The sequence below is a fragment of the Peromyscus leucopus genome, chromosome 20 (genome assembly GCF_004664715.2).
Source record: "Peromyscus leucopus breed LL Stock chromosome 20, UCI_PerLeu_2.1, whole genome shotgun sequence".
Taxonomy (NCBI): Eukaryota; Metazoa; Chordata; class Mammalia; order Rodentia; family Cricetidae; genus Peromyscus; species Peromyscus leucopus.
The window spans coordinates 51,687,513-51,707,357 of NC_051080.1; the positions used below are offsets into that span (position 1 = coordinate 51,687,513).

General features: G+C 35.6%; 1 protein-coding gene across 1 annotated transcript in view; it reads left to right on the plus strand.

Annotated features, from left to right (window-relative positions):
* Window positions 1–19,845, plus strand: part of Pkhd1l1 (PKHD1 like 1) — a 148,362-nt gene that overhangs the window by 16,059 nt on the left and 112,458 nt on the right. Inside the window, exons 7-17 of the mRNA XM_028867944.2 lie at window positions 1,954–2,007; window positions 2,494–2,567; window positions 3,824–3,866; window positions 7,959–8,029; window positions 9,559–9,669; window positions 11,331–11,420; window positions 13,968–14,236; window positions 15,581–15,672; window positions 17,862–18,021; window positions 18,412–18,547; window positions 19,155–19,298. Of these exons, the coding sequence (XP_028723777.1) occupies window positions 1,954–2,007; window positions 2,494–2,567; window positions 3,824–3,866; window positions 7,959–8,029; window positions 9,559–9,669; window positions 11,331–11,420; window positions 13,968–14,236; window positions 15,581–15,672; window positions 17,862–18,021; window positions 18,412–18,547; window positions 19,155–19,298 (1,244 nt within the window). The remainder of the gene's footprint in view (window positions 1–1,953; window positions 2,008–2,493; window positions 2,568–3,823; window positions 3,867–7,958; window positions 8,030–9,558; window positions 9,670–11,330; window positions 11,421–13,967; window positions 14,237–15,580; window positions 15,673–17,861; window positions 18,022–18,411; window positions 18,548–19,154; window positions 19,299–19,845) is intronic.

The window sequence follows — 19,845 nt, forward strand, 5'->3', positions numbered from 1 at the left end:
ATGTACATATATGTAAATAATTACAAGAGAAATATTTTATGTGCACAATTCAGTGTAAGTAAAGAGTGTTTGCTTAAGTATAATTGAGCGTTATGAAAGACTTATATTACAACTATTAGAATTTTCTCACTTATCTTTTCCTATAATGATTCTAAGAATGGAAGCTATAAGCTTCAAAATGAGATTCCAATCCAGGAAAATGGCTCAGCAGGTCAACGTGTTTGCCACCCAGCCCATCTGTCTGAGTGTGAGCCTCAGAGCTCATGGTGGACCTCTGACCTCCACATGAAAGAATGCAAGTCCCAGCCCATGCAAAGCCTCATAGATACACATCATACACACATACACAGTAACAAATAGAGCTAAAACTGAAAAAAGAGATTCCTTTCCCTACCATTAGAATTTATTTCTGTGCCATAACAGGAAATCAATGAAACCTGTTTTATGAAATCACAAAATCATTCAGAAGGGGCCTCGGAGGTCAGCCTGCTTAACCCTTGTAGCCTGGAAATCTGAGAGGTTACAGGCAAGTGTTGGAACCTTTCACCTGCTAAGAGGATGAGAATTCTCAAACAGTCAGTGATCTCATCTGCACCTTGTTGATTATGACCCTGGGGCTCCCAAGACACTTACTCTACCTGAGTTGCAAAGGGCCTGTGTACTAGGAACAAAGTGAAGAGACCTTTCAGCCAAATTTCCTAAACTGGTCTAGGCACAAATCATAAAAGACACTCAAATGAGTTGAGGAACTTGTACTATTCACAAGTTTTGACCTAGAAGTTTCAACAAGAAAAAATACTAAAACATATATATGTTTAAGGTCAAATAGGGTACTATTTTAGACACATACTTTTCCTACCCAGGGCAATTAGTACATGTGAGAACACAGAACACTTGGGTTTGGACTCTTACTGTATCCCTCAATAGCTAGACGTGGACAAGCTACTTCACATCTCTGCTTCGGTTTCTTCATCTGAAAATGGAAGAAAATGGGAGGGTAATAATTATTATATTATAGCATGATCACAGTGGCTAAATCTGTCTAATAAGAGCATATGTTAGTTGCTGAATTTATTATTTAGTTGGAATAAGACAGAAGGTTAAAAGGAGAATTCAACTTGACAGAGTTCCATAATGGGAATAATGATTTATTTTTCTTTTTATTTATTAAGAAACCTATTGTAATGGTTAAAAGAAATATATTTATTCACTTATACGTATATGTAACAATAATAAGTGGTCATGAATTTGGAAGGGAGCAGGGGAAATTTCGACATAGAAGGGTCTGGGGGAGGAAAGAGAATGGGGGAAATTTATGTAATTATGTTTTGCTTTGAGAAAATAAAAAAAGGACTGTGCATAAAAGTACATTTAAAATATCAGCATTTTCTTCTAATAGAAGTCATCAAATTTTATAGTTCATATCTATATGTAGCTTTGAATTGAGTTCACAGAAGCTGGGTAATGTATTCTGATACTACAAAAAATAAATTGGTATTACAATTTTGTAAAATCTGGTATTACAAAATAATTGTCAACTGTGAGCTTCCAAAAGCATTTGGTGATGACATTGAGTGTTCTGATATTTAATTCATACATATTAGACTTACAAAAATATTTTTACATGACTTTATTAAACTTTCAGTGGCTAAGTCCCTATTTTGTTTCATGCTTAATTTATACCGAAAGTGTCATGATTGTCATATTTAGTGATCGTTCCCAGAAAATTGTCTGTCACAAAAGTATAGAGAAGTCTCACATTCACAGATGTGTCCCAGTGCCAAGAGCAAGTACTAACACATAGTGATGATGAATAGATGTTTAAGGAGTGAATGATGAATAATAAGAGACTGAGGGAAAAAAATAAGGTAGTCATTGAGTTTGGTAAAAAGTAAAATTTTAAATAATTTATTAAATATGACTTGATTTTTCTAATACAAAATATTTATACAGAATTTATATTGGAGGAATGCCCTGTGAACTCCTCATACCACATTCTGATGACTTGTAAGTAATTAGAATAATTTTCAAAATAAAATTCATATGAATGTAATAATTTTAAGTAGTAATTGTAAACAATAATGCATACCTATATGTGTTGTAATAATTATCTTGTGTGTAGTAAATTCGTATTCATTTATGTAACTGGCTTCTTCCTTATACACATCTATATGTCATTAATGTAGTACACTATTTAGGTTCTTTTGTACTAAGAAATAGCTTTATGAGATCATTATTTCACTTGATAGCATTTTAAACTCCTTAAAATAGCATTCGCAAAGATACCAAAATTAATCATAAGCTATTTGACTGATAAATGAATTTGATTGAAATATCTTCAATAAAGCCCGAGAAGTGATTCATGTTGCTGAAATTTTAGTTGCAGCGATAGCTCCCATCTGGACCTGTGCTGTGAAGTCATGAGATGTTTTAGGGAGTGATGGTATCAAATAATCAATGTGAATTTCGATGCAAGCTTATCTACTTTGCTAGGTATGGTCTAAAACTCGATCATCCCAATGGAGACGCGGGGTCTGCGACTTGTAAGACAACCGGGACTTACATTGGTGAGTGTTGACAGCCGTCTTCTCCAGCCTGGCTCTTCCCTGGGTTAGTTCCTCCTCGACATTCCCCGGGTTACTTTCCCCTCAAATCTCTAACTTCGTTTCTTCCTGAGGTGTGCACAAGATGTAATTTGTTTCTTCTTTTGTACTGCATTCCTCCCTCAGAGGATTCATGACTAATTCCGCTGTTGTATTTATTCTTTAATTTAGCACCCTTTTTTTCTTCTTTATTTCTTTTCATGGAGATCAGAAACAGAAAGGCAGAAAAATTAGTGGTTTTTAATCTCACAAAGAAGAGAAAATATACTTAACTTTTGTATTCTGATGTTCTCACTTTTCATTCTCTTTTTTCCTGTATTTTATTTTACGTACCGACCAGTTTCCCCTCCCTCCTGTCCTCTCGTGCCCTCCCCCACCTCCCTTCTACCCCATTCCCCACCCCCACCAACCCACTCTTCCTCTCTCTCCATTCAGATGGAGTAAGGTTTCCCTTGGGAATTTTTTTTCCACCGTGTATACTCCAAACATATAGATCTTTTAATGCTTTAAGGTTTTATTAGCACATATAGTTATACATAAGAGTTTCACGGTGATGTTCCATACACGCATATAATGTACTTTATCATATTTACCCCATTACCCTCTCCTCCTGCCTCCTCCAGCTCCCATTACATAGCTTTTAATTTTTGAGCGAGCTTCCACCCTTCTGTCTCAGGCCCTGTGTAAACATTCTAGCCTGAACATTTCAGATAAAATTGTTGGCCAGGAACTCTTTCTCAGACCCCTGTTTTCCATTCTCAAACCTCCCTTTTCTTTGCTTTGATAACATTATCATAAAGGTTAGTTCTCTGTGTCATTGCTCTTGACTGGCTCTACTCTCCCTGAGATAATGTGTTGTGTTAGAAGAAGGACATGCACTTTGTTTTCATTGTACCTGCTACTGCTGGCCAAAACTCTAAACAACTTGATAGCTTTTGAATGAATGAAAGGGCTTCAGGGCAGTACACATACCATCTTTTATCATTCATCATTTGTAATAGTATTTTGTCAGATTATCCAGTTACAACCTCAAAATACCTGCTTATATAAATTTGTTGTACATACTTTAAAAATAATTCGATTTTCACTTCATTAGGGCTTTATAGGTCAAGTATATTTTTTTTATAAATTTCTCTAAATTTTAATCAGCCTTTTAATGTAGAGTTATTGTTCTCTTCTGATTGAGAATTTAATTGATTGTGTATTTTAATTAATTCCAGGTCATCACAATGTCAGCTTCATCTTAGATAGTGATTATGGAAGGTAGGCCATTTTGTAAATAATAATTTTCATAATTTATTCAAATGGGTAAATAAAGTATATATTTACTTTGCTCTATTGATGCAGAGATTAAAGGATTAATCATGTTCTTCACCAAAATTTACATTTAAAGAGTCTGTGATTCCTGTTCACTTATAACTTGTGACTCACAAAAAATGCTTTCTGTTATTACCAATCTAGCTTATAAAAACAGTGAAAAGGGACAATGTAGCTATGAGACAGAAAAAGTGTCATTTTATGTCTTTTTCCTCTTTTGATTTAATTGTAGTTCTTTTCAGAAAAAAATAAAATTTGTTTTGAATTAATGTAAGAATAAATAAAGTGTCATGACTAATGTTACCTGATATTTTCCTTTAATATATCCATACTCAGAATGTTGAAAATGTGATATAGTTTTCAAGACTGTGTCTTAGAACCACTATTAATAACATAGAGCTCTGTCTTTGAGTAAAACCAGAATTTATTTCCAAATTTCCTATTCCCATATTTCAGTAAAAATGCTTTCAAATATTGATAGAAAAATAAGAATGTACATATCTCATTGTGCTGCAAGCTCTTGGTGTATATAATGATAAAATCGTGGCAGGCATGGTGTTCGGCATGTTACCTGCATTATCCAGTTTCATCTTCCAAAGAACCTATAAAGCAAGCTATCATTCACCCTGTTTCCCACTGGAAAAAATGAGATGAATATTAAATAGTTCATCAGAAGTATCTAGTGTGTAGAACCAGCTAATGCATGCTGTCTAAATCCACGTCCTGGGCATATCATTTCAGCACTCTGCCATGATGATGGAGGGTTTCAGCATTCAGTACCACATACATCTCCTCACTATCTAAAATTCTGACCTAGGAGTTTCACCAGACAGGGCTACTGCACTCTTGGGAACATTTGAAGATGTGTGTTGGGGCAGCATTTCCTGACTGTTAGGAAAACTGTGCATGCTAATGACTCTTGTGAAGAGGACCATGATGTAGGAAACCTGCATGAAATGTTCTGTCCCAGATGTCATAGTGTCTTTCATTGAGAAAATGAGCTAGGTGACAGACATCCAAATGAGTAATACTGTTTAGTATCTGATACTAATAAAGTTATAGTGAATCAATAATACATGGGCCTTTTGATTTATTTATTTATTTTGATTGAAGAAGGACTCAATGATTAAAAGTGTGAAATGAATGACAGCAATGTAATAAAAGTAGATGGTGTCATTCCTGTCAGTGTCACAGGCTGAAGGAGGGATTCAGATTTTGTCCCTCCCTGCATGGAACTGAAATTACAATTAGGACATGGTTCACTATCATTGTATTTAGTTCTAAACACATAGAAGCAAAAATTTTCTAACAAAATGATGCCCACGCTGGATACTTTATTATAGATCAATGTGGACTGGAAGAGAAACATGAAGATTAGTATAATTCAAGCACCAATCAGGGTAGAAGATACACAAATGTGTTAGAAAACATCTTTGAAAATTATTCAATGTGAATATCAATGTGACTTAATAGCTATTTTCTGCAAGAACAGATCTATGTCCAAAGAATTTGTGTAGGCAGTAGAATTTTACCAAAGAGTTTACAAAGCAGTGTCAAAACCAACCACTACTGAGTTTTAAATGATTTCTAGAACCACATAGAGTTACTTTAGGTTCTCAATATCATTCTTTCTAAGATGAAATAAAATGAATTCTTGCTTCTGAGTCTATATAAAAAGCATTAATTGCCAAATCCATCATGCATCTCTCCGAGAAGTAATTACTCTAAAGTAAATGGTTTGAGTGATCAAGGCAGAATATGATTGTGCAGCATACATAAATCAATCCTGCTGCACCAACAGGCTTGGACTCTATCTAAAAACTCACCAAAGGCTGATCAGGAAAGCACAGACCTGTAACCTCAGCACTCAAGAAGCTGAGACAGGAGGATCGTCACAAGTTTAAGACCCATCTAGGCTACATGAAGACTTTCAGTATGGTCTGGGTTACAAAATGAAACCCTGTTTCAAAAAATATTTTTTAAAGCTTTCAAATTCACACATAATGTTGACAAGAACACTCCATTAGACTGTTAATTCTGTGGTCCTGACTTCTAATTTCATTTTCATTCTTTTTAAAGTTAATGACCAGCTGGGCATGGTGGTGCATGTCTGCAGTCTCAGTGCTGGAGAGCCTGAGACAAGAGATTTACCATAAGTTCAAGGATACCCTGGGCTACATGGTAAATACCAGACAATCAGGGCTACAAAACACGACCCTGTCTCTAAAATAACAGAAGAAAGAAAGAAAGAAAGAAAGAAAGAAAGAAGAAGAAAGAAAGAGAGAGAGAGAGAGAGAAAGAAAGAAAGAAAGAAAGAAAGAAAGAAAGAAAGAAAGAAAGAAAGAAAGAAAGAAGAAAGAAAGGGAGGGAGGGAGAGAGAGAGAGAGGGAGGGAGGGAGGGAGGGAGGGAGGGAGAGAGAGAGGGAGGGAGAAAGAAAGAATGAAAGAAAGAAAGAAAGAAAGAAAGAAAGAAAGAAAGAAAGAAAGAGAAAGACAAAAGAAAATTTATGGCTGATATTTTTGCATTAATGACATATAATTTAGAAAACAATGTTTCTATATAAAATAGTCTTAGAAATTTAAGGTAGCTTTTAAAATATGACATTTGCCACATAAAATCTTCAGTTTAAAATTACATGGTATTATTAAAAAGTGTTAAATCATTTTATAAGTTATAAAATTAGTATGTTACAAGTTTTAAGAGCACCCCTGAATATCAAATGAAACAATTAAAGGCCATATTGGCATCCATTCTGCATTTCTTTGAATGCCCAACCTTTGATGCTCTGTTTCCCCAAGTTCAAACAACAGCTGTTCCAAACTGATAAGGTTCAGATGAGGCTGTCTTAATTGAGAAATGCCTAGTCATTATCAATAAATTAGTGGAAATCACCTCAGTGTCATCCACAATAAATTACATTCAAATTTTATTTCAGGAGGCAATTTTCCTGTTAACTTCAGAAGCAGCATTCATTTTTAAGATGCAGTGTCTGGCCAGACACAATGTTATTGATGCTGGCATGGTTTCAGATCATGGGAATCAACTGAAAAGCTTATAATATGAAAATAGACAAATTAAGATGGTCTCCTTAAGTGACAAATTTAACAAAGTATTTTCCTAGACACTTCAGTGTTGAAAGTGCAGATTGTAAAACCTGGGTTAGATTGATAGCAGAGTTCACCTTTGGTCTCAGCCACTTTTGGCTTATTCCAGAAACTAGTTCAGTGTATTATGATTATGATCATTGTGTTTGGCTCTTAAATTATTATTTGAATTTCTTAACCTTTTATAATAATGACTTTATTGAAATAATTATCATAACAGTATTAATTTTCAGGATTCTTTTCAACCTTCTAGTTATGGAATTATGACTGTCTATCGAAAACATACACATCTATTAGAGCTCTGTGTTTGTGAAGGATGATTTAAACCTTGTGAGCAAAATCTTGCTCTCACTGTTTTTACTATCACACAAGCCGAGTGGACTGGCTGGGAGTACTATGCAGTCTTTAGTTCGGACCTGGGCTCTGGATACAAGGGGCCTGGGCTGCGGTTCTGGTTCTGCTTTTTCTTACTGGCTTTGTATCCTTGACTAAATTAATTCTTTGATGTGTATCTCCCTCACATATGAAGATCTGATGACACTATACACTGAGCACTCTTAACTCAGTGTTCTTGGATCCCGGGTGGCAAGCAGAACAGCTCACCTGTATAAAGCGGAGTCTTCCTGAAGAGTTCTGGTTTAATCCTTTCGCAAAAAATTTCCTAAAGTGAACTTTATTTTAAAAATATTTGGATATAATAAATGGTTGATATCTGAAATATGCAGTTTAGTAAGTTCTCCAACATCTATGTACATGCATAACCAACAAGCAAATGGGGATGTAAAACATTCTATTGTCTTCCTTGATGGTTCTGCTCTGCTACCTTACAGACTATGACATAATTTTTTACCATTGTTGTAACCAAATTGAGTAACAAAATCCTTTAGTAAAGGTGATTTTTAAAACAAAGAACTTTTGCTTTTTTTTCAACAGGAGTTTCCCAGAGAAAATGACGTATTTTGTGTCATCTCTCAATAAAATTTCAATGTTTCAAACATATGCAGGTATGTGACATTTCCCCCACTTTTGTGTGAGAGAGGTGTTTGTATAATCAGGTGTGTATTATTTTATGTACTGTTAGTAAATGAGAAATACCCACAATGAAGAATGTCACTGAAGGCATGACAAGGAGCTAGAACCCCTCAAACCTATTCTCAATGTGAAGTTGAAAAATAAACTCTCCACACTAGCAGGGAGAGCGCTGAAACATGCCCTCATCAACTTTAGTTGAGTTAAGTTAATTTCAACCACATGCCAAGTATTCTCAGGTTTGTGCTCTCAGTGTGGTCCACAAAAATCCCTTAGCACACTTTAATTTTATTTAATTATTTTGAGGTAACCTCAGGTTAAACTACTCCCAGGAGAGTATCAAAAGCAAGTATCAAGTCTGCTAGAAGAACTGTCCTTCTTCCCAGATCAGGAGTGACCCAAGGACAGGCTGAAATTCCAAGGGCATTAAAAATATAAAGGATTCTGGGGCTGGAGAGATGGCTCAGTGGTGAAGAGCACTGGCTGCTTTCGAGAGGACCCAAGTTCAATTTCCAGCACCGACATGACAGCTCACAGCTGTCTAGTTCCAGGGGATCTGATTCTGGCATAGATGGTTGCAGGCAAAACGCTAATGTGTATAAAATAACAGTAAGTAAATTATTTTTAAAAATGAGAGAATAGTGTGAGTGTTCAAATCAAATGGCTGTGGGAAATCTTGACTTGTCCTTCAAATTTGTTTACTGTATAGAACTGTAATATCATAATAATAATAGTAATAATAATTGTCCTGAGATTGAGGTTATTTTAGAAAATAGGATATCCACCTACTGATTTGATCATGTTAAATGTTACAGATTATATGTAACTACAAGAAGAAAAATATTTATGAAAACAATTAGCACCTATTTACCATATGTCTTGGACTGGGCTGTTTTAATAATAAAGCTAAACCTTTTCTGTACAAATATATATATATATAGCCATAGTTAAAAGCATTTTTTTTTTTGAGAAAGTATCAGATGTCAGTCCAAAACAAAACATAGCTCCTGCCTATGGTTCTGGCACTTGTGAGGCTGAGGCAGGAGCTTTGCAGTGAGCTCAAGGTCATCCTTGGCTACTACTGAGTACCAAGCCCACCAGGACTATATAATAACACCCTGCCAAACCAATGTGTTTTCCCATAAATATGTGTTCTTCAAAACCCTGTAGGGACAGAGGTGCTTTGACCTTAATTCTGCCTGTTTCTGGGAGCTGGTTATGCTCAGCTCAGGTTTTCTCTACTTCTGCAACCTTCTGAGGGCCACGGTCTTTTTCATACCATTCCCTACTAGAGGACTCTGTGAAAGCTGTGTTATCAACCTCTTTGCTGGACTGCACCAGGGGAAGACTGAATTCATTTCTTTGGCAGTCTGCCTTAGGTGCGCTCGAGCTTTCTTGCGTTAGCGATGGTGACGGGGATACATGGCAATCTTTGTAAAAAGAAGCAGATTGGATTTGTGTGTGACCTTTACCACATTTTACACAATATGCATTCCTTCCTCAGAGGTCACGATGATTTCCCCTTCAAAAGGCAGCCTTGCAGGCGGCACCACACTGACAGTCCAGGGACGCTTCTTTGATCAGACCGATCTCCCAGCGAGAGTTCTAGTTGGAGGTATTTTTTTTAATACTTTTTTTTTTTTTATTGTACTACTTTATAAGATCAAACCTTGCCTGTTCTTTAGGAATTTGTGTGGAAAGTTGTCTTCTCACCATTGTTATCATCTATTTAGTACCGGGTATTTTCACTAAATATTTGGCTCTGGGGGTTAATATTCTTCCCACTCCCTGAAACCTTGTGCCACTGGAATCTGAACTCCAAGTGCAGCACCAGAGAGCATCCTGACTGTCCCCCACCGTCCACTTCCTCACTGCAGCTGAGGACACCCTCTGGGATATTTCTTAAACACCCTTCTTTATCTGCAGTTACCTTTCAATGTGTTTGCTAATAATGGGAGGATTTTAATTGTTATCGGGGGATACTCTTACACTTTTTCTTGTACTCTACAAGCATTAGCAGTGACTACTGGTGATATTGGCCTTGGAAACAGCATTAATGAGTTTCCTACCCATTTATAAAGGCCCATGCCGTCTCGTTCTCTGCCGACACACCACTGTGATTTGTCTTTTCGGGATCCCGCTTGGGAGGAAGTACACAGCTATTAATGGGGTTTAGGTCAATGCCATGGTGGGGCTCCCCCAACTGGGTCAGGATATCACATCACTTGATAGCCAGGGGACAGATTCCTGCCCATGCACTAGGTACATAATTCCCTACTATAGCCCCCTTTTCCTGGTTTTTGCTACCTTCTAAGGACTCAGTCTATGACTCTGCCCAAATGGTGTATCCACAGTTTAAATATTCCAGGCCACCAAATGAAACTTGGTAAAGACACCTTCCTATTCTCCTCATCCTCACTTTTTATAGAGTGTGATGGCTATTTCAAAAATTACTCACCTTGCCCTGGCCTTATGTGAAGCCTGTGTTGGGGTCTAAAATCCAGACTCTTCTACCAAGTGCAAGTATGTTCACATAGAAGTGCTAATGCTCCTCTTAGGACCCTTGTCTGTTTTGCTCTCAGTCTACCTACAAAAATACTGTTTAAAAACTGCTGAAGAACTGCAATAAAGGCACCGAGTTTCCACCTAAGGGGGCTGGGGATCCTGTACCTTCATACAATCTGAACTTCTTGAATATTCAATTATCAGTAAAAAGCAAAATTAAAGGCTTCCCTTTGGACCCAGAAGTGACATGTGTTATACTTACATGTAGTCTTAGGAGCTTTTCCCCATATTTTTTTTTTAAAGAAATTTTCTGTCTCAGATTTGTGATATATTGCCAGGAAGCAATTTTCGTTTGTGGAAGTGTAAAAACTAGTGAATGAGGAGCCCACTGAAGACTATATGAAGGGCATAAGAGCCCCAGCTTTGTCATTTGGTTATACACTTTTTTTAATTAAAAAAGAATTTCAAGGGCTGGAGAGGTGGTCCAGAGGTTAAAAGCACTTAATGCTCTCACAGTAGATTTGGGTTCAATTTCCAGCACCTATATGGTAGTTCACAACCATTCATAACTCCAGTTCCAGGGAATCTGATGCTCTTGTCTGACCTTCCCAGGCACAAAGCATGCATGTGGTGGACAAACATCTACTCAGGCAAAACAAACATAAAGTAAAATTAAATCTAATAAAAGGTTTTAACAGTCTTTCAAGATTGGCTAGTGTGATTTACATATAAAGATTGTTTGCAACAGCTTTATATTTTGTTTCACTGTAGGTCAATCCTGTGATATTTTGAATGTCACAGAAAATAGTATATACTGCAAGACTCCTCCCAAGCCTAAGATCCTCAAAACCATATATCCAGGTAAGTTATTGTAAGTGAGAATACCAATTTCTGTATTTGCAGGAAAAATTATTATTGAGATATATTCTTAGTATAAAAATATTAATTTAACTTTTAGGAATTTTAATAAATTTCCTACAAGCCTTCTGGTTTATATTTTCTAGGCCCATAGATATTTTTTATAACAGACACTCTGTTAATTGAGCAACATCTGAACCCAAGGGCATGTTTATATTAAAATAGCTGCATCAAAGCTATACCTTGGAGAAAACTGACCCTAAATTCTAACATCTTTTTGTAATATATCATGACCTTATTAGAAAAAATGAAATGGTTTGCTTCTTTAAATCCCACTGTGGTTACTGAATATAGGCACAGTCAATGTGGAAATTTTAACAGCCTATGAGGCTTAAACCCTACACAACTAACAGGCAACTAATGAAAGCTGATCATGGGATAAACTGTCATTGCCAGGGAAGAACACACCAAATAATTACCCAATACCAAATGGTCATCCCTGATAACATGCATACAAGTGACTGTATAAAGACTTAGCAGAGTCTATTTAGGAATATCCATCTGCACACACACACACACACACACACACACACACACACACACACGTATGCATCTGCATACAATAACAACTAATAAAACGGAGGCCATGAATTTGGAGGAGAGTTAGAAGGAGTGTATAGGAGAGTTCTGAGGAAGAAAAAGAGATAAACATAAGTAAATTATATTCTCATAAATAGTGCTTTTTTCAAAATTATTTTAAAAAACTTTTTGTGCTTAAAGTATAAATGTGGGAGATTAAATCTGACTGTCCTAGAATGATCTGGGCATAAAAATAGAGGAGAAATGACACTCTAAGTTCTTTTGTAGACTTTCTCATTGTTGTGTTTGAGATTGCCAGGTATGGCAATCCTGTTTCTGCATACTGCATCTTTGAAAGGCTCTGTGGAGAAGCAACTTTTTTTTTTGAAAACAATGAAATCTATTCTTTATCATGCCATTGGTGAGGCCAACAGTTTTTTTTTTTTAATGAATTCTTGCCACGTTGGGCGCCAATTGTAGACAAAATTCTAAATGGTCTTATTAAATAAGAAACACAGAGCCAAATACAGAGTTAAAGCCAAAGAGGTCAGAGCAAGAGCAACGACTGCCTTATCTGACCACCTCGCTGCCATCACTTCCCCAGAGAGAGCTTCTTCCTGTGTGTCTTGTGTTTTATTGCTTTCCTGTTCTGCCTTCTCATTGGCTCTAAGCCCAGCCACATGACTTCCTCATCACTGCCTGTCTATACAGACCTCCTGGTCTCTATGGTTGGTACTGGGATTAAAGACTCAAGGGTCACCATGCTTGGCTGTGTCCTTGACCACACAGAGACTCTGCCTGCCATGTGATCAGATTAAGGGTGTGGGCTACCACTACCTGACTTCTATTCCTGGCTCACTAATGGCCTTTGATCTTCAGGCAAACTTTATTTATTAATGTACAAATAAAATCACATTTCAGCACAATTAAAATATCACCACATTAACAAATTATCATTTGCAACCTCCTAGACTTCTTTGCTTTGAATATAAGGAAAATGTTCTCAATTTACAAAACAATTTTTATATTAATGACCGATGATTCAGAGAAAGTTGTGTATCAGTGACTATTAACACCATAAAAGGCTGACTTTGATGTACTCAAGTTTTTCCCCAGCAAATTCAGATGAAGAGCATTAGCTAACAGAGGCAAACAAACTGAAGACTGCTGAAGGAAGGTGTTGACCTGATGGTGTTACATTTTTCAGAAAACGAAGAAAAAAGAATGTGACAATTCAGAGTTTATCTAACACATGTAGTTACATCTAATTGAAAATATTTTCTCTTTGATTCTATCCAAGAAGCAGGTAACATATTAGAGTTTATCTTACAAGCGTAGGTACACCTAATCTAGAAGCGGATGACATCTTAGCCCTGAATCAACATTCTAAAAAGCAACAAAAGAAAGCAAATACTGGGAGAAATATTAAAACACCAATATCTGTACTTTCACTCCACGCTTTGCAAGCCAGTTATTGGATAACTTTCGTTAGGGAAAATTTATCAAGCCAAGTTTTGTTTTTGTTTTTTTTTTTTTTTTTTTTTTGTAATCAAATGGTTTGAATTTTGAAGCTTTGGGACTTTGCTATGTGAAGCATCAGTCATATAGTATATAGTTGAGCAGCATAGTATGATGACATGTATGATGACATGATGACATGTTGTCATCTTACCTAAAGAATTAACCAGGTATAAAATGGTTAAAATGCATATCACCCACAATATCGTTTCTGTGCTTAGTGTGGATGGCACTATCAACTCAGAGAAATTAATAATAAGTGAACAGTGGATGGCTCTGATAGCAAGCACTGTCTCTAGGATCAGGCATATCTAGGGTATGTGTAACTGTTTATTTATATATGCTCTAAAAACATGAACTGATACAGGACCTCAGTAACGACCACCAAATAGGCCATTGAGATACAGCACCATTATCCTGATGAACAATTTCATTTATTGCAATTATATGTAGGTGGAAGAGGACTAAAGATGGAGGTTTGGAATAACAGCAGGCCAGTACATCTAGAAGAGATACTTGAATACAATGAACATACCCCAGGGTACCTGGGTGCCAGTTGGATAGATTCTGCTTCCTATGTTTGGCCCATGGAACAAGACGTATTTGTTGCACGCTTCAGTGGATTTTTGGTGCCTCCAGATTCTGATGTTTATAGATTTTATATCAGAGGTGATGACCGCTATGCTATTTATTTCAGCCAGACTGGACACCCAGAAGACAAGGTAGGTAGGGAACCTGCATGATGCTTTTGGACAGCATGAAGACACTATTATAATCTTTTTAATGTGTTTCACTTATTTTAATCAAATTAGTGAATATATTAACAACCTTATGAGAAATGATTTCATGAGATTAGGTCCTTGCTATTTTAACACAAATGTTATCTCCAATACTGTAAACTTCTAGTAGGAAGTTGACAGTCTGAGAGAAAATTATTTCCCTAATAAAATCCTTTGCCAAGGGAAACATACACACACACACACACACACACACACACACACACACACACACACACACACACAGAGAGAGAGAGAGAGAGAGAGAGAGAGAGAGAGAGAGAGAGGGGGGGAGGAGTTTTCTTTATTATGATCTAATTATAACCAGAAAAAGGGAAATTTAAAATAATTTAAAAATCTTATTACATTTTCTCAGTTATGAGATGAAAGTTTGTCTTAATGCTACAATATATTTTTGGGTTTTTGCATAGGTAGAATCATAGTCATCTTTTATTTTGTATTAGTAGTATGTGGTAAATACAATTGTTGTTTGTTGTCATTTTAAATTACTGACTATGCTGCTCCACAGGTTTACTAAGCTTGTAACTTACCACTTACCACATCTTACCACTAATGACTTTTAAACTTTGGATTTTTTACACCCATGAATAAATACTCTATTGAGTACTAGTATTCATTTGAAGTTTTAGTATTATGGACTAGTCTCTCAAGACAGTTTTAAGAGCGTGAAAATAATAAATCAATTTAAAAATCACACTTTAATACTCAATCTATTTGACAAGATGTTTTCTTGTACTGGCTATGTAGGCTTAGATTGTCATTTGCAGTTTATAAATGCTAATGCTCCAGAGCATGTTCACACAGTTATTCAAGGACGATATAATTATTCTTAATGAGAAGCATAAAGTCCTCTCACCCTCTTATGCATTTAGCTAACTTGGGTAACTTCCAAGTGTACATACAACTAAGTAATTTAGATAATTTCTTTAGGAGATTTTTTTCCACAACAGAAGTCCATTTGTTTAATAATAATAACAACTATATCTCGTTTGTATTGCTGCTATTTTCTGCTGCAATTCTACTATTGGAAAGGCTAAAACTATTCAGTAGACTTGGGTAATGATATTGGTATTGGGAAAGGATAGAACAAATAAAGATTTTATGATTTTCTTAAAGTTAATGTTGCTATGAATAACAGATCTTAGAAGAAAAAAATGGATTTTCACATTTTCCTATTGATAAAATTTCTAAAATTGAAGTAGTGATAAATGAAAATTAATTGTTGAGAAGTTTTATTTTAAACTCTTTTTTCTCTCTTCCTGGGACAAGGTAAAGATCGCATATCACTCTGCCAATGCCAATGGTTATTTTTCAAGTTCAACACAAAGATCGGATGAGATTCATCTTCAGAAAGGAAAAGCGTAAGGGCATTTTTTCCTTGTATTTTAGTTCTTGTGTGGTGTTTAAATTGTAGCTTTATATTTTAAAACATTTTAATTTGTTTTTACTGGTATACGCAATGGTCTATTGTCTTGACTTAGAGAGTTAATCGTTCTCAAAGGCTGAGGACATTGCTCACTGTAACAAGCCTGCGAAGTATGCACAAAGCCCTAGGTTCAGTGTCCTGTACCGCAAAGGTATTTATATTGTTTATTTTCCACAATTTTATGAACTTTGATTCTATATTTTCAAGAATACTGACACTAAACAGGTAAGTTTAAATTTTAAATTAATCCTATTGCATAAATTATAATTTCGTGAAGTTTAGCACTGATGCTTTTTAGGACTGGCTTTTCAGGTACTTCATTTCACTAGTTTCATTGTTCCAGTATCTGAGGGTTTGCGTATTGCTAGAGAGAAAATAACCCCACAAAATCATATAAATTTTATAAGTGCCACTGGTAATATATATTTGTCATTCATTGATGTCTTCTACATGCTGGTAAGTTTGCCCATTTTAAAAAACAAATCTTTAATGTTTTTAGGTCTCTTTCATTCCTTTGTAGAGAATAAAAATGATATCTGTTTTAATGGGGCATTTGTAAATTGAACGGAATAATGTTAATACAATGCTTAATTTGAGTTTCTAATGCATAGTTAATATTTTTATGCCACCAATAAGAATGCAGAACTTAGTGTGTCTTCCAGGGTCATGAACCTCAATCAGTCTTAGCCAATCCTTAAGGTACCTCAGAGCCTCTTGTCATCCTCCAGTACCAGTTTAACAGGGAGACTACCTAAAATTCCATGATCTCACCCATCATAAATGCCTTTCTTTCAGGGTCTTCTATGAACTTACATCTGTAATATGAAACAATTCATAGGAATGCTTATATGTAGCCTCATCAAAGATGGACATGATAGTGACATTCCCAGAGATTCCAATGGAGAATAGAATTTTACTCACATATAGGAGATGGTCAGTGACCATTAGTCAAGACCAGTGATTCTCAGCCTTCCTAATGCTGTGAAACTTTAATACAGTCCCTTATATTGTGGTGACCTCCAACCATGAAATTATTTCATTGCTACTTCATAACTCTAATTTTGCTGCAGTTATGAATTGTAATGTAAATACATAATAAGCAGGATATCTGATACATGACCCCAGTGAAAGGGTCTTTGGCCCCCAAGGGGGTTGAGACCCATAGGTTGAGAACTTCTGGCCCAGACATAAAGTTAGATGAAGGTTAGGTGTTCTTAAAAATTCAACAGTTCTAAATATTGCCCCAATCTTGTTGGAGAAACACAGTCAGTCTAAATGACAAATAGAGTTGCTTTTAAGGCATATTATTATAGATCTGTGTCAGTTTTCTGTCACTGATAGACACCTGAGATAATCAAATTAGACAGAAGAAAGATTGATATTGTTTCATGGTTTCAGATGCTATAGTTCATGGTCCCTAGGCCCTGTTGCTGGTCCAGTACATCACGGCAGGGAGTGTGTAATGGGTGGACAAAGCCTATTCCCCTCATTGCATTTCTGGGGATGGGGGAAGAAGAAATAGAGATGGGGATAGAAGAAGAAAGACTCTATCTTTCTCATGGATATGTCTTCAAAGACTTCCTTCTACTTCTCTCGACTTGATGAAAGTTTCATTACCCTAATAGTGCCATAAGCCCTCCACCAAGCCCTTATCATTTGACCTTTTGGAGAACACATGCTCCAAACCATATCAAGAACTTTCAACCCAACTCATACATCCACTGAGCTATAGAATTATGACAAATGTAAACCTAGTTGCTGTTTTCTTTGAAGCTCTAAGATTCTTCGTTTAACTTCCTGCTGTCCTCAGTGTTGTGTTCCAGAGAGGTATTACCATGGTCTGCACCATTATTTTGTTCCAGCTCCTCAAGTTTAGAGGTTGTTATCTTCTCCAGTAAATATTTATTGGCTGGCCTGAGTAGAACTACTTTTTGGTAATGTTTATATATTACATAGTCAATTTCGTTTAAACAGACTGCTATAAAACCTTGTATTAATTATACATTTATATACTATTATAATTTAATAACTTTTATTTGTGTTACTAGTTTTATTCATTTTTTAAAAATATTTTATGACCTATGCTTTGGGGAAAATATTTATCTTCCTTACTCTATTTCCCAGATATTACATTGAAATCTTGCTGCAAGAGTATAGCTTGAGTGCGTTTGTTGATGTTGGACTGTACCAATATAAGAATGTCTTCACTGAACAGCAGACAGGAGATGCAGTAGATGAAGAACAGGTCATCAAGTCTCAGTCAACAGTCATCCCGGAAGTACAGGTTTGCAGTCATGACAGATCCACTTTACTGAAAAATCAGTGTCTAGTAGTGAGGATTGTCACTGGAATATTTGTACAGCTTCTGTGAGGCCCTGGGTTCACTCTTTATCCCTTGAAAGAGTAAAATGTATGACAGAGTTCATTTAGTTATTAGGTTGTATGTTAGGGGAATGTTATTTTGTAGTTGTTGTGTTTTGTCTTGACATTATCTATATTGTATATATCTATGCTATAACCATCAGGCTTTTATTTCATAAGACTCATTTTAAAATGTTGTTTAAATATTATTTACATTAAAACAGAATAGTGGAGAGACATGGAATGGCTAAATTACAATTATTTAAAGTTCATTTATGTTTATATGTTAATTTTTTATTTATTTGGAAAATAGATTATAACATTGGAAAACTGGGAGACAACTAATGCTACTAATGAAGTTCAGCAGGTTGCAGTAACCAGCCCATGTATGGGAACTAACTCATGTTCACTTTCCCAATACAGACTCATCTACAACATGGAAAAGACTGGTATGCTATACTAACAAGAGAATTATTTGCTTTTATGTATACACCTAGGTATAAAGTATTCACTCTAGCACAATGATAAGTTAGAAAGAATCTGTTACACAAAGAAACCCTGTCTTGAAAAACCAAAGAAAAAAGAAAAAAACTTTCTCACATATATCATCATATTTATTTATAAAAATATTAATACATTATACCTAAAAGCATATACATATCTATATACATATGACTCAGAGGTATAAGTTCAGAAACTAGGAATTGAATTTATCATAATTTGTTTTAGTAATACACCTACAAAATACTAATTTATCAGTTAATAACACATTTCTATATTAATAAATCCTAATTAATAATCCTAAACATTTTTTTGTTGTCCTAAGCAAGAAATATCAATTAATTCATACAATACTTATGATTATGGAATATTAAAATAATAGGGTTCCCTACAATCAAAGACATTACTAACCAATTAAACAGCCAACATTATTATCCCAGATCAATTTTCTGCTTGATGACTTTAATGTTATGAAAAATAAATTTAAGTATAAGACACCAGTTTGGGCCACAAAGATTTCAATACTTCTATTTTCCTTTTTTAATTCGTCCAAAGTCTGGCTGCCTGTTGATGCTTCTGACTTCATGTTGCAATCAGCTTTAAATGACCTTTGGTCTATAAAGCCAGATTCAGTTCAAGTGACCAGCAAGAGGGATCTCCAGAGCTATATCTACACAATAACCTTTGTATCAGCAAGAGGTAAGCTTGTGCTTCATTTGTATTACAGATCATAGAGACATGTTGAAACTTCAGGAGAGACCTTAACAAATCCATGGCAAAATCAAAACAGGGTATATTACAATACCGTACCCAATAGAGAGAGGCAGTGGAATTCAGGGCCTTACTTGTCGCAAAGTGGCACCTTGTGCACAAGCCTTGAGTGTAAGCTGTTATTGGAAATAGACTTTATGCTCTATTGACAGTCAACAAAGCTAAACATATTTTTGCACTAAAATACTTACATTGAAAAAGCATAAATTAGTGTTTTGAATACCCTGCTGCTCTCTTCCCCTTAACTGCCCAATTTGAATGTAACCTGCTTTTCATATGTTTCCTCTTAACCCATAGATAGAATTTAAATGGATCGAATGTTACTTTGCTGTTTCTGCTGTGAATAAATCTACTATATTACAATACTCTGCATCTTTCCCATTCCTCTTTCTTTTATGTTAATAGAACTCCAAATATAATCAATTTGGTTACAGTTTTGAATGTCTCTTTTAGATGTACTGGTGTCATGTTAATT